The sequence below is a fragment of the Hipposideros armiger genome, unplaced genomic scaffold (assembly GCF_001890085.2).
Source record: "Hipposideros armiger isolate ML-2016 unplaced genomic scaffold, ASM189008v1 scaffold_18, whole genome shotgun sequence".
Taxonomy (NCBI): Eukaryota; Metazoa; Chordata; class Mammalia; order Chiroptera; family Hipposideridae; genus Hipposideros; species Hipposideros armiger.
The window spans coordinates 4762748-4777509 of record NW_017731368.1 but is presented as its reverse complement, the minus strand read 5'-3'; the positions used below and the strand labels follow the sequence as shown (position 1 = coordinate 4777509).

General features: G+C 44.2%; 1 protein-coding gene across 10 annotated transcripts in view; it reads left to right on the top strand.

Moving 5' to 3' along the window:
- LOC109376882 (zinc finger protein 197) overlaps positions 1–12909 on the top strand; it is a 36877-nt gene extending 23968 nt beyond the window's left edge. For 2 of the 10 annotated variants that reach the window (XM_019633053.1, XM_019633060.1), the window contains exons 2-5: positions 303–501; positions 1031–1347; positions 2317–2461; positions 6912–12909. In XM_019633053.1, coding sequence (XP_019488598.1) covers positions 1156–1347; positions 2317–2461; positions 6912–8158 — 1584 coding nt within the window. In that variant the 5' untranslated portion in view covers positions 303–501; positions 1031–1155 and the 3' untranslated portion in view covers positions 8159–12909. The remainder of the gene's footprint in view (positions 1–302; positions 502–1030; positions 1348–2316; positions 2462–6911) is intronic. The other 8 variants (XM_019633049.1, XM_019633077.1, XM_019633071.1 and 5 more) reach the window with 7 other exon arrangements.
- Positions 12910–14762: the final 1853 nt, after the last annotated feature.

Here is a 14762-nt window from a genome sequence, read left to right as displayed (position 1 = left end):
AGGTATAATTTAGAGTGCCATGCCAGAATGAGAGAGCTCTGTATGTATGTATGAAACGTCTTCCTAAGACTATTGTGAAATATGGAAATTTAGTTCAAAAAACAAACAGTGCAGGTTGCTGAACAGGGTACATGAATGATCTAACGTGTGTTCTGGAAAAATAAGCAATATGTGTGAATATGAAGGTGTTCATACATGTATGGACGTGCAGAGAAAAGTGATAAGTAGACTGATAACTAATTATCGTGTGTGTGGGGGTCACATATTTAATTCTGTATATTTCTGTATTAATCCTTTCTCAGTGAGAATGACAGTTAATCAACACCATGGGTTATTGTGTAGCTGGTAAAAATGATAAGTGAAGAATGTCATCATGAAAAAACCTTTTTATCTGAAGAGTAATATTTGGTTTCACCAGACAGTTGGAAGAAATGGAAAATGTAAAAATCAAACAAAAAGAACCTCAACAGTACCTCACCCAGAGATCACCACTCCTATCATGTTGGTATCTAGGTGCCCAGGCTTTTCCTTGAGATTCTTTTGTTCATTCTGTTGTTTAACCTTGACACTAAAATCTTTGTGTTGTAATGTCCCTTCTTAAAAAAAAAAAAGATAATTGTGAAAAATATGTTTCTGCGTAGTTAAAAACAAAAAGTGTAAGTTGTCCTAATTGTCATTGTGCTTGGAGGTTTTCCCTTAAAAGAAATCGTGTATTCCACAATATACAGTGGTTATCTCGGGGGTGATTTTTCTTAATCATTTTCTGTATTTTTCAAGTTTTTACAATAGAGACACTAATTTTATCATCAGGAAAATAATCAATAGACATGATATAAAGCTGTTTGGAATGTAATTATAATGGAGAGAATGACATGTTTACCGTCCAACCCCTGCCATCCAATGAGGGAGAAGTAGAGCAGACCCTGTGTGGCACTGGCCGCTGCCTGGGCACTGGGGAAAGTGGCCAAGGGACTTAGTGGCATCCAGGCAAACCCCTGCTCGGTGCTGACAGTGTTTTCTGATTTCTCAGTAGACAATACTCATCCTGGCCCTGGGAAGAAACTCAAGAAGAAACTTTTAACTTCAAGATTAGATGGGGCTTGACCTCTGCTGGGCAGCCCCCAGCTGTAGGAGTTCCCCTGCTGAGCAGAGAAGATGACCACAGATTTGAGAGAAGCCATGGCCTTGGCCCCTTGGGGCCCAGTGACAGTGAAAAAGGAGGAGGAAGGGGAAGAAAACTTCCTAGGTCAGGCATCCGGCCAACAAGTACACTCTGGGAACATCAGAGTCTGGGCTCCTGCAGAGGATCCCCAGACGGGCCTCGATGAAGCGGAACGGGAGGAGAAGGTAAATCGTGGTGCTGGAGGAAGGGGGAGGAGAAACCTGAAGACCTCAGGTGGTTTCACAGGGGACACGGCCCCTCTGTGTCCACACCTGAGTTGTGTTGGTTAACTGTGGCGCTGAGCTTTAGTCCTTTGGAACATGACAGAAACATCCTCTTCTGATTGAAGTGACCTTTCGTGCTTTCTATAAACCAGTGGCTCAAACTGCTTCACAGAATTGCCTGGGGAGCTTTTTATAAAATTGTGACGCCCATGCCACACCCCATTCCAGTGACATCAGCATCCCAGACTTCTGTAATTTTCAAAATTCTTCAGGTGATTCCAGTTAGGATTTGATAACTCTAACCTATGCTTCTCAAACTTTAACATGCATAGGAATCGCAGGGTGGGGGGTGGAGGGGGGGGGGACCCTTCTTAAAATACAGATTCTGATTCAGAAGGCCTGGGGGGTGGCCTGAGATTCCGCTTGCCTCACAAGCTCCCAGGTGATGGCGAGTCTCTTGATCTGCAGGCCACACTTTGAGTGATGAGCCTGTACTTTGTACCGTGGTCCTTAATGTTTTCAAACTCTCCCCTTACCATCACTAGCCAGATGAGGTTCCCCAAAGCCTCTCTGTAATGTGATCTTTGATCTTTAGACCTCTGAAAATTTTACTCTGGAAAATCTCCCCGTGCTGTCACCCTGTCATGCACCCACTGGCAGGTTAGGTTTGGATGCTAGAGTGGGCAGTGAGGTGAAACCAAGACGGTGGCAGGCTGGCTTCTCTGCCTGACTCATCTTGGGGATGCAGGACGACTGCCTTCCTTTTCCTTTTTTAAAATTTTTTTATTTTTTAATGTTTGGGGATTTGGGTTGGTTGGTTTTATGGCCTCCAGGAATAGGTACTTATGTTCTCATCCTCAAAAGCTATCATCACACCTGACCCCCCACGACAGTCCCCTTCTAAGCCCACCTATGCCTGCTTGTCTCTAGGGTCCGAAGATGTTCTGGGACATGGCGGTCATCCTGAAAGCAGCGCAGGACGTGCCTGCTGCCTCAGTCCTTGGCAGCTGCTCGGCACCAGCGACTGTGGCCAAGAGCGAGATACTGGAGACTCATGGGAACATGACCTCTCTAGGTAAGGTTCAACCCCCTGATTCAGAATTGGACCACTGGGATTTCTCAAAGTCTTTTCAGAGACTGGTGTTCTGGTCTCCTAGCTTGAGCAACAGAGAATATTGAGGTGTTTTAAGTGTCAGGGAGAGCCGGATAGAGGAATGCTGAAAGATGCATGTGTGTTTCTCTGGGAAATGGCTCATTTTGTACACAGTCTCAAACACAGATGCACTCCAAGTTCACCTTTTAATTACATTTACTGTTCAGCAGGTTTCATATCTATTTACACATGTAGATACATGCCCTTGTTATATACTTTGTGTTTATCGTAGATTGCTGAGCCTGCAAGAGACGCTCGCTAAGGTAGGAAGGCTCCACTTTTGTGGTGATTTTGAGAAAATGCCCTGGAGATGCTCTGTTTTCATAGGTCTTTGTGCAAAATTGAGAAGGTTTTGAGAAGTGGTGTCAGCTGTGATGATGTTCAAAGCTGGGTCTTCATGGAGGGTACTAGTGGCTTGTCACCTGGGACTCAGGAAAGGGAAGTATGTTCTATATGTCTGACTAGCAGTGGCGGAAGCTTGCCTTTGGAGTGATGTGTAACTGGGGGTCAAGACTGGTAGCCATGAGTCCTGTGCTATGGCAGCCATCCCTGGATCACTGCCGAGGCTCCTTTTGCACTCATGTTGTGAGTCTAACCTGGTATAGGGCTGAGCCTGAATATTTTGAACCCACTCTTTTCCCTAGCCAATTCCTCAGGCATTTGTGGCCCAAGTCACTTTCTTAAACCAGTGTGGTGGGGAAGCTTAGGGTCTCTATTGTTTATTTTCTTGTCTCTTTTATACTTACTCCCCAGACTGTCCACAGCTTCTGTTCCCCACTTTCTGCTTTCTGTTCTGGTCTCTCTGGTGCATTCCTGTGTATCACTTCTTTTCTGTTTCCTTGCTTATCAGTCATTCATTGTCTTAACTCCAACAACTGCACCCATCTATCAGGAATGTCCTGTTTCCCTTCTCTGCCTCCCGGCCAAGACTTACTTTGTGCGCTGCTGGCCATGTCCACAGCAGCAGGTAATAGTGGGAACAGCGAGCGCTAAGAATTAAGAGAGACCTGAGCATAGCTGCTGCGCTGCCTCTGATAATTCTGTGACCTTGAGGAAACCCGTTCTCTCTCTCAACCTCCATTTCCTGTTCTGTAAACGGGGGTGCAGTCATTCAATAAATCCAGGATTTCTTGGGGGTCGGCTTCCTGTATGCTAGGCAGCTTGCTCAGTGCTGGGGAGACAGCACTGAGTAAGACATAACTTGTACTTTTTTAGCTTCCACACCAGTGAAGGAGAGCAGTTTCGTTTTGATGATAAAATCATACACATGAAAGTGCTTTGGAAATTTTGACGTGTTACTGCGTTTTTAAAGTCTGAGAGAGTTTATCTGCAATTTCCTATATATTAATTAATGTTGAATTTGTTGAAGTTTATACATTTAAAACCAAGTTTTTACGCCTTTAAGCATAACTTATTTTTATTTCATTTATACATCTAGAAATAGTTATGTAAAAATGAGAACACTTGTACTTTTACTTTAATTCATGTTTAGGTAAGCTTCAAGTTTTACAGATTAAATTTTTAAAACTTTTTTAAACATTTAATTCCACCTATATGCCAATTTCCTTAAATAAAAAATATAAAACTACATTAAATTGCAAATTTAATATATCTCTAGTTCTTTAAAACATTTCAAACACCTAAGTAGGCAGACTTACAATATCTTATAAATAAAATCTTGATAAACACACAGCTTTTGTAAATCTAGTGAGTTGGACTTACCAATTTACTAAATCAGGTTACCCTTCGTATCTCAGAATACAGTTACCAGCTAAGGTGGCAGACTCATATAGCGTTTCAGAACTCTTTTTTTAAATGAAAGAAAGTTTCTTTTGATTTTTCTTTTAAAATCAAAAGTATTGATTTCAGAACTTACTACTGTGTCTATGCTCTAGTTGATCACAAATGAGTTTTTGTTTATTTCTGTACTTTCCTTAAGTTACAGTAATCCTACAAGATCCAAAAAAGGAAAAAGACCATCGCAAAGAAGCCAAGGTTAACAGGTCCCAGGTTACTGCTAATTAATCGTTCAAGTAGGTTTGAGTTTGTGCATACAGAATTGGCCTCAATTCCCTTGGTCACTTGCCAAGACTCTAACTCTTATTTCATCCCTGTGATTAAACTGTTAAATAGCCACTTGTGTTAAGACCTTTTAGGCTACAGTTGTACCTGGTTCTGTAATAATTTTAACAGAAAGCATTATGCAAACATGAGGAATTGTTTCTGTTATTGGGATCTAATTGGTTCAGTAATACCCATTGGTCTTTATCTTTCATGTCTTTCTAATATTCTAACCCTGACAGTAAGAAAGGTGGGAGTGAGGTTGGGAGGGAGGGAGGCTATGAGCTAAAGTATTTCTGGGCTTTTTCTGTTGGAGAGATGCTTGGTGGGGGGTGGGGATCCCCAGTGTTAGTGGTGGGAAGCTAAAAGAAAGAAGGAGGAGGTGGAAAAAAGAGGAGATGTTAGAAGGGAGAAGGGTAAGGTGAGATGTAGGTGATAAAGAATAGCAGGGAACATAAATGAAAAGAATGTAATGAACAAAAGAAAAGCAGAAGAAGGGCAGGCCGAGTGGCGTGTTGGTTAGGAGTTGGCTTGGGACACCATCTCTGAGCAGCAGGGCCCCGGTTCAGATTCCACATGAGGGCCAGTGACGCTGCGCCCTCTACAGCTAAGATGGTGAACAACAGCTCAACCTTGAGCTAGGCTGCCGTGAGTCGCTGGCGATGGTGTAGGCTGCAGCCCCTGCTGAGTGGGCTGTCATGAGCTACCGTGAGTGGCTGGCAGCCAGTGTGAGCTGCTGTGAGCCACTGTCCAATGGTCGGCGAGCGACTGCCTCACCCAGGAAAAGTGCAATGATAATACCAACATGGGCCAGTGAAGTGATGTCCTCCACAACTAGACTGAAGAACAAAAGAACAGCAACTTGTCTGTTCCCCTTTCCCGATTCCCCCAACGCTGTTTCCCTCCCCCAATTCCCCAATAAAATCTTTTTTTAAAAAAGAAAAGCAGAAGAGACATGAAATTATACAAAGAAAAAATCAGAGTATTTCACACTTAAAAAAATTTTTTTTAAATAAACACTGGGAGAGGCAAGTTGGTTTTTAAAAAATTTTATTGGGGAACAGCCATGGTCATTGGTTACACATTGCTTTCACGCTACAATGGCATAGTTGACTCTTTTAGGGAGGGCGCAGCTCACAGTGGCCCATGTGGGGATCGAACCAGCAACCTTGGTGTTATCAGTACCACACTCTAACCAACTGAGCTAACCGGTCACCCCAAGACTAGTCAGTTTTAAAACTTCAAGAGGTTCTGGTGTTCTCATATTTTTTGGCATTATGGAGCAGGCTACACCATGTCTCACACTTAACTCAAAAAGGTCAGCGTTCCCTGACACAAGGCTAGGCTGTTTCCTCGACACAAGAGGTAAGGTGCTCACTCTGTTCACGTTCGTCTTTAGTCCCCTTTAGTGTTGCCCTCTATCACCATAGCCACTCGCATCCCCAAAGTTCATCCCTGGCTTCTGGCACTGTGCCCCACAGCCCACTGGTCAGGCTGAAAGTCACTGCGTACACTCCCAGATCCACTTCCTGTGCTCCATGGCTGCTCTCAGCAATGGATATAGAGAAACTCAGTTAATCATCTCATGGTCTTAGGAGGTAGATATTGTTATCGTCCCTGTTTTAGAGGTAAGGAAACTGAGGCACAGAGATGTTAAGTTACTAGCCCAGACTCATGCAGCTGGTAAGTGGCAGAGCACGTATTTGAAACCAGGCCGACTGGCTCCAGAATTCATATTCTTAGCTTCTCTGCTACATCGCCTCTCGATGTTTCGGATGCTTTTAGCCGCTGTGGTCCTTTCTGTCCATGCTTAGCCTCCCTTTGCTATCCAGCATCTTCATGCACAAAAGCCTGAGTTGCCTAGATCTTCGTTTACAGGTAGGGAATCTCCTTAATTAGCTGATGAGTTGTAAGTCAACTCACCCTAAGTGTCTGTGGTAAGCGGCAAGTCTGGGGAGGGACTGGTGTCCTCCATAACCGGCCTTAATTGTGACGTCAGTCATCACACAGTCAGGAGGAGGCCTGTCTGGAGACTCCTTCCCTGGCGTGAGCAGGTGGGTTAAGTGTCTAATGGAGTTAAGTGGAATGGAGGTGCTAGAAAGACCCTGAGTCAGTGGACCCTGCTCTAGGCGTGGGGAAGTCACAGACAGGCAGAAGGACCCACAGAGGCAAGGTGACATGGGAGGGGAATCTTTCCTCTGATGGAGCCATTTTACAGACACTGAAGTCACTTACTTTTGGAACTTCATGATCCTGTTCATTTTCTAGGTCAGAAGACGCTAACAGTTGTATTTTCTGTTTGTCGTCTCAGCTGCCGAAACCAAGAACCCACAGCTGTTGGTTCCCAAAACTGAGATATGTGATGAAGCAGAACAACCTTTCATGATACCTGGCAGAACCCAGAAAATTGGCCCTCAAGGACCTGAGTTAGGAGAAGCCTGTGAAAAGGGGACCCTGTTAAAGAGGCAGAGAATTAAGAGGGAAAAGAAAGACTTCAGACAAGTGACAGTGAAGGATTGTCACGTTCCTGAAAGCTTCAAAGAAGAGGAAGACCAGAAATATCCGACATCTAGGGAAAGAGACAGCCTTAGTTCTGGCCCTGTCAAGAACCCGAAAAGCCAGCCTGGGCAGAAGCCTTTTACATGCAGCGTGTGCGGGAAAGGCTTTAGTCAGAGCGCAAACCTCGTGGTGCATCAGCGGATCCACACCGGGGAGAAGCCCTTCGAGTGCCGTGAGTGTGGGAAGGCCTTCATTCAGAGCGCAAACCTCGTGGTGCATCAGCGGATCCACACTGGCCAGAAGCCCTATGTTTGTTCAAAATGTGGGAAAGCCTTCACTCAGAGTTCAAATCTGACCGTCCATCAAAAAATCCACTCCTTAGAGAAAACCTTTAAGTGCAGTGAATGTGAGAAAGCCTTCAGTTACAGCTCACAGCTTGCCCGGCACCAGAAAGTGCACATCACAGAGAAATGCTACGAATGTAACGAGTGTGGGAAGACCTTTACCCGGAGCTCAAACCTCATTGTGCACCAGCGGATCCACACCGGGGAGAAGCCGTTCGCCTGTAACGACTGTGGCAAAGCCTTCACCCAGAGCGCAAACCTGATTGTGCATCAGCGAAGCCATACTGGTGAGAAGCCATATGAGTGTAAAGAGTGTGGGAAGGCCTTCAGCTGTTTTTCACACCTCATCGTGCACCAGAGAATTCACACTGCCGAGAAGCCGTACGACTGCAGCGAGTGTGGGAAAGCCTTCAGCCAGCTCTCCTGCCTTATTGTGCACCAGAGGATTCACAGCGGGGATCTCCCTTACGTGTGTAATGAGTGTGGGAAGGCCTTCACCTGCAGCTCGTACCTGCTCATTCATCAGCGAATCCATAATGGGGAGAAACCTTACACATGCAGTGAGTGTGGCAAGGCCTTCAGGCAGAGGTCGAGCCTCACGGTGCACCAGAGAACTCACACTGGGGAGAAGCCCTACGAGTGTGAGCGGTGTGGGGCTGCTTTCATTTCTAACTCGCACCTCATGCGCCACCACCGGACCCACCTTGTTGAGTGACACGCCGAGGAAGAGGAAGGCCTCCAGGCGTTGGCCGTGCCTGCTGCCCCTCTAATGTAGACCTCTTTGCTTCCTCCTTTGTAAGAGTGAGGCCTCCTATGTCCTTAAAAATAACGGTTTTCAGGAGTGCAGCACAAAACACAAGCGTTTCAGAGGCTAATTTAAAGAAAATGAAAACTAAGCACCTAAAAGCAAGGACTTTGTTTTTAGCTCGACCCTAAGTGGTCACGCTGTCTGATATAGAATGTGGCTTTCTTAGAAATGGGTCATACAAAGCTAAGTGATAAAGGTCCCATTTGGGGAAAGGTATTTTTAAACTAAATTTTGTTTTTTAAAAAGTAATTTCTTGAGCAGCAGGCAGGTTACTGGTATAGTTCTGCCTGATGAAATTCGGGAGCTTTGAACCCTGTGTCCTAGTATTTTGGGGTAAGCAGTGACTAGTAAAGGAAACCACTCGAGGTAGCAATTCCCCAGCAACTCACCTATGAACAGTTATAAGCTTTCCATTACATAGCTCATTTAAAAAGTATTTTGTTAAACCTGTCAACCATTTACTGCTCCTAAAATGGACAGAAGTAGGAAACAACTGTCTCCTTTATTGTCTATACCTCATGAACCTTGGTATGGGACAGCCCTGGGAACCTCTGACGAGCCCCTTGCGACCATTCCCCAGTCTACATGGCCAGGCACTTGAGGACTAATGGAGACCACACCCTCGGGCCGCAAATGCTGCTGGGCTGTGTTCATTTGCTGAGATCACCAACGTAAGCCCCAGTTCCCACTGCATTCCATTTGCGTGAGGTGCCCCTAACAGCCCCCTTCCCAGATAGAGGAGTCAAAGAATACAGCTTGCCTACAGGCCTGCCCACGTTCTCTTGGCTTTCATTCTGCCTGGGCCCAGCCAGTGGGCTCATTTAGGTGTCATTCTCACTTTCTGGAAGGTCTTTAGAAGACAGAATGGAGCCCTTCTCATTCTGAGAGGACCAAAGAGGGAAAGGAAGGGAGAGGGAAGAGGCAGAGTGGGATTCCTAAGGTCTTAATTTGTTCTTTTGAGAAATTCAAAGGTGTTGGAATATGAAAACTTTTAGAAGGATGAAGAAACTGGCTAAGGTAAGATACGTTTGTTACCATTGAGCCTTTACTCCTGGAAAATTATTTATAAAACTATGCAATAGGTAGAGCTATGTAATAATATTGCCTTGTATTTATAGAGAACTTTATTCTTTGTGTACCTGCCTGTATGGAATCATGACACCCAGTACTTAACTCATACTTCCACATAGATCGTTACCTGAATCTTTATAACATCGAAAGAGGTGTTTGCCGCATTTACCTGAGAGGGGTCATTTAAAGCAAGGCCGTGTAACAAGCGACAGCCTGTATTTAAATCCAAGACCTAAATCCAGATTCTCTTCTTTCTGCCATGCTGCTTGTCTAACCACCTGTAATCCCCACCCAGATCTGTGGAGAGCCTGACATGGGGTATGTGCTCTCATTTTCAGGTATGGAAGCTGAGATGACAGATTTTGGGGTGTGCCTTAGGCAGTGTGACCAGCAAGCAGCAAATCTGAGACTGGAATTTAAGTCTGATTTCTGGGTCTGTCCACCACCACCCCCTCAGCACGCAAGAGCTTTTATCATAAATGCCATATGTGGTGAAGCGCAGTTTGGTGCGACTCATGCAGAAGTCCCATGCTTTATCGTCTCATGTCTACAAGATTAAATATTAATCAGCATAGTGTTTTGTAGTTTACAGAGCGCTTTCACATGCAGAAGGCATACACAAGAAAGCTTACTAATTCCCTCTTTTTTCCCTTCAACTGTAGTCTTTCATCAAAGCATGTGCAACTTCTTTTTGCAGTTTCACTCTAAATCGTAAGGACACAAACACAAGAAATCAATTGGATTCAAAAGTAAGAATCAAAAATGCTCTGCCCTCACTCACCCAACAGTGACTCTTCCTGTCCCCCCGTCTGGGGGTGGAGAGACCCAGAGATAACACCGCGTCTCTGCTGAGAGTAGGAACAAGTTAGGGGTTTCCTCCTGCATGATCAGGAAGCTCAAGAGAGCGGGAGAGCAGGTCTGAAGATTTGGGAAAAATCTGTGACCTTGACCACGAGGCCAGCTGTGTATGTTTCTGAAAGCTACCGGCTGAGATTTATGAGCATTAAGACAGTTAAACTGTTTTAGCTTCACGTCGTATATTCATCCTCAGGGTTGAATATTCAGTCACGGATGGTTGTAATTTCCTGGCTAAAGACTCATTCATAGGTAGTTCAGAAAAACTACCCCGGTGATTGTGATGGAAAGCTAGGCTGGGAATCAGTGACCTAACCTTGCAGGAAAGCTGTGGTTTTCAACCTTGGCTGCATGTCAGAATCACCTAGGGCTGTTTAAAAGTTTTTTTTATTCCCCAGGCCTCAGTATTTTTAAAACTCTGGAGGGGATCCGATGTGCAACCAAGGTAATGAGCCCCTGCAGTGAAATAAAGCCTGTGAAGCAAGAATATGTGTGACCAGAGGGGGAGGGCGAGTATAAGGGTCTTCATATGCAGTGTTCTCTGTGGTCCCAGCAAAACAGGACGCTCTCTATGGTGGCTGCTCTGGGGGGTCCTGTGCCTCTGCCAAGCCTTGGCTGTTAAGATTCTGTGACCTAACTTATTTTATTTGTATTTTAAGTGACTGTATCAAATATTTATATGAGCAAACCGTTTTACATAGCCTGCATTTATGTTCCTCATTCAGCAAAGTGACTTTGCATTTCTGCTTGTGTTTCATCTCCAGATCTGGGATTCCACAAACCTGCACCCAGGGACAGGACCCCGGTCCTGCACAAAGCATGTGAGCCTAGTGGATTCCTAGATCCAATCCTTACCCAACTAATGACTTTCCCTCCCAGTCCAATTCCAGCCCTCACAATGAATTACCACCCACAAGTGACTACCCCTTGTTGTGAGAGTTGGCTTTGGTTCTCCTTTTCCTTGGGGTCATCTCACTTTTCCTTTGGCTGGTCTTGCTAGAAGTGGATGGGAACTTTGAGGCCCATTTTCATAAGTTGCCAAGAGCTGTCAGACAGGCCAGGCCTGGTGATGGGCAATAAGGGTAGAGCCACGAAGCCTGTCCTCACCCTCAGGTGAGACCAGCAGATGTTTATTAAGTGGAGCTCAGTGATGCGAAAGTGATAATGAAGTCATGTGTGTGCTTTGGGAGCAGCGGCAGAACACACACACACCCCGTTCTCAAACACAATTGCCATGAATCCTCCAGGCTCAGGAAGAGGTGTCTTTGGGCAAAGCTCATATTCCCTCTGTCTTCTGGCCCTCTCTTCTTGCTTAGGCGGTTGTCCTCGTCCCACATCTGTCACTTCTTCACTTGCTTCTCCATCCATGTGCCTAACTTTTCTGGGGTCCCAGCCCCTTTGAGAATCTGATGGAGGCTGTGGAGCCTCTCCTGGAGAAACGCAGATTGCATATTCAGTTTCGTGCTCATTTGTAGGGACATACACCTCCCTGAGGCCAACCCATGGATCGTCTAGGGCCTAAAGTCTCACCTGGAGATGCGCTATTCATCACCAGTGACATTTAAAAAAACGAGGTGAGACTACGAGTCTAAGATGTTGCCCAGACACATACCTTTTTCAACCTTGCTTCTGCTGCTTCCCCTCCCTCAGCAAATTGTGGCATCTGGCACCCAGACTGGAAACCCAGGAGGTAGTCCTGGCCTCTTATACGTTCATTATGAAAATATTTATTAGGCACTGTCTTCGTGGCATGCATGGTGCTAGATCCTGGGTGCGAGCAAACAAGCTCTGCCAACCCTCTTCTAATGGCTTGTATGGGAAATGTCTGGATCCCTTAACATCATTTACTAAGCTTGTCATAGTCGTTGCAACCTCCTCTTCACTTCCTCTGCACCTTTGGCTGCAGCCTCAAGGCACCTGCTTGCTCTTCCGTGTGCCTTCACCCCCCCACACCCCCGTCTTAGGGGCCTGTAGTCACTCCCCACCCAGCCCCGCCTACTTAGCCTAACCTTAGGTTTCTTGTAAGATTTGGTTCAAGCCCCATCCCTGGGAAACCTCTGACTGCCCTGTGGCCGACAGCATATTTAGAAGTATATTTAGAAGCCTAGAAGAGCACGACATGTGTATCCAGTTTTACTTTATGCTGTAAAGTGAAAAAAATCTGGATTCAAAATTGTGTATATAGTACAGTTATCATGTTGTTGTTACATATACTATATACTATTAAAAAGTATCTAGATAAATCACCTGAAGGAAATATAAGGAAGTGGTTAAGTGACTTGTTCACTAGATGGTAAATTGCAGAGCTTAGGCTCAAATCCAGGTCCTATGGATAATAGAATTATGGGTGGTTAAAAGAGTTTTGGTGTTTTTTTTTTTAGTAATTATCATATTTCCTATAAGGAGCAAAAATTTTATAATCAGGAAAAAAATAAATTATTTATTATATTGACATACTTAGTTTTTATTGTATTAACTATAAACAGTATCCCAGTTCTTCCTTTTGTAAGATGTAGGGTGCACCCTGCCCTTTCTCCTTCCTTTTTCCACATCTCTGCCTCTGACAATGTCAAGTCTGATCATTCTTGAATTCTGTTCTGTAACCATAGTTGGTCTTTTATGCCTTGTTTATTGATTAGTTCTAAAAGTTGAAAATAAACAGCGTGACTATCGTTATGACCGAGTAAATGTTGTTCACTGCAGATCTGAGCAGCTTATTGTGATTATGTTTCCTTTTTGAAACAGCGTTTTGTGTTTAGTGGAGGTTCTAGTTGCCTTTCTTTGCCCCTTGTACTGGTTGCTTTGATCACATCCTCAGTTATTTTCAAGTTCTCCGTCCAATTACTCTTGAACCCTAATTTTCCCTCTGTATTTCCCTTCCTGAGACCTCCAGCCTCCTGCGCTAGTCTGTCCTTGGTCAACTTCCTGCCTACTGTTCTGTAGTTGCACTGCGCTCTGTTGGGTCCTGAATTCCCCATCTTCCTCTTTCTTCATTTACTCCGTCATTTTACTAGAGCACATCTTCAAGTCACTTGTGGAAGGCAAAATTGTTGAGTGCTTATATATAAAAAACTCGGCCGGCACACTGGATTGGTAGTTTGACTGGCTCTGGAATTCTAGATTGAAAAATTTTCCTAGAAGTTTGTGATGTCTGACTCCAGTTGGATTCTTATTGTTTTGACAATCAATAAATAGAATTTTCATTACTGTGATCTGCTTCCCCGCCCCCATGGCCAGAAGCTTTTAAAGTCTCCTCTTTATCCCTAACATACTCAATTCCCTAATGCACTCAGTGGGTTTTCTCAATTTAGTGACTCAGGTACTTGTACTCTTGGACATTTTGCTGTGTTATTTATGTGACAATTCTCCCTTTCCATATATATATATATATTTTTTTCTGTTTGCTTTCTGGAATTCCTGTCAATCAAATGTTGGACCTTCTAAATTGATCCCCAACTACTTTCTCTTTTGCATTTCCTTGTCTTGTGCCATTATCTGGGAGAGTATCTTGATTATTTTTCAACCTTTCTGGTGATTTTTTTTTGGGGGGGGTGGTAATTAATTTCTAAGAGCCTTGTTTCCTGTTCCTTTTTTGTAGCATACTATTCTCATTTTAGAGATGCCTCTTAAATCAGAGTATCTAATTAAAAGAGTTTTCTTAAAAGTCTCTCCTGTCACCTAAATTATATCACCCCCTCCACGTCCCTTCCCGATTCCTTCTTCCCCTCTGTTTACTCTCATTGGAGATTCTCTCAGATACGTTGTGATTCATACATACCTAGATCTGTGTGTATGTATTGAAAGCCCAAATTAGACCTCTGTAGGAGTGGGATTTGCCTAGTAAAAGGCTTCCCTCTAAAATGATTCGTAGAGAGCAAGCTGTTTTTCTGGAAACCTCTAAATGCCCGAACTCAGAGACCCTTTGTCTGGTGCTCTGCTATTTCTTTAGCAAAAAATCCTCTGATGTTTTTATCTGGGGATTGGATGCTATAAATGCTTTTCTAGGAGTGGGAGAGAAGGGAGTCATGGGTTAGCACAGACGTCCGGTTAATGCCCTTGGTTTGAGGCCCACTTCTCCTCGCACCCTTCATTGTACCTGGGTTTCCCAGTGCCAAGTCGCTCTGAGGATTGGCAGGGCAGCCCAGCTACCGCCTTCCATTGTGTTGCCCTCAGCAAGTGTTCCAAGCTGTTATTCCCTGCAGCCAACTTCCTCAGTTATCACCTCATCCGCTTTCCATCTTCTAGGAATTTGTGCCCCTTATCCTGTCATTATTTATACATTTTAAACCATATCAACCCATTATCATTTTAGGGGAAGCTCAACCATTTTAAAAAGAATTTTAATATGCTTTAATACAATGATACCACTTTTAGAAAGCTATCCTAAACATGAGTATTTTGACAATGATTTATGTACTTGTCAATGTTATTTTACATTGGAAATAACCCAAGTGATGAGCAATAGGGGAATGATTGAATTACGACATGGTGGAGTATTATGTAATCACTAAAAATCATATTGTAAAGAATATTTAGTGAGATGATAAATGTTCAAAATAGTAAATGAAAAATGCAAAACTACAAA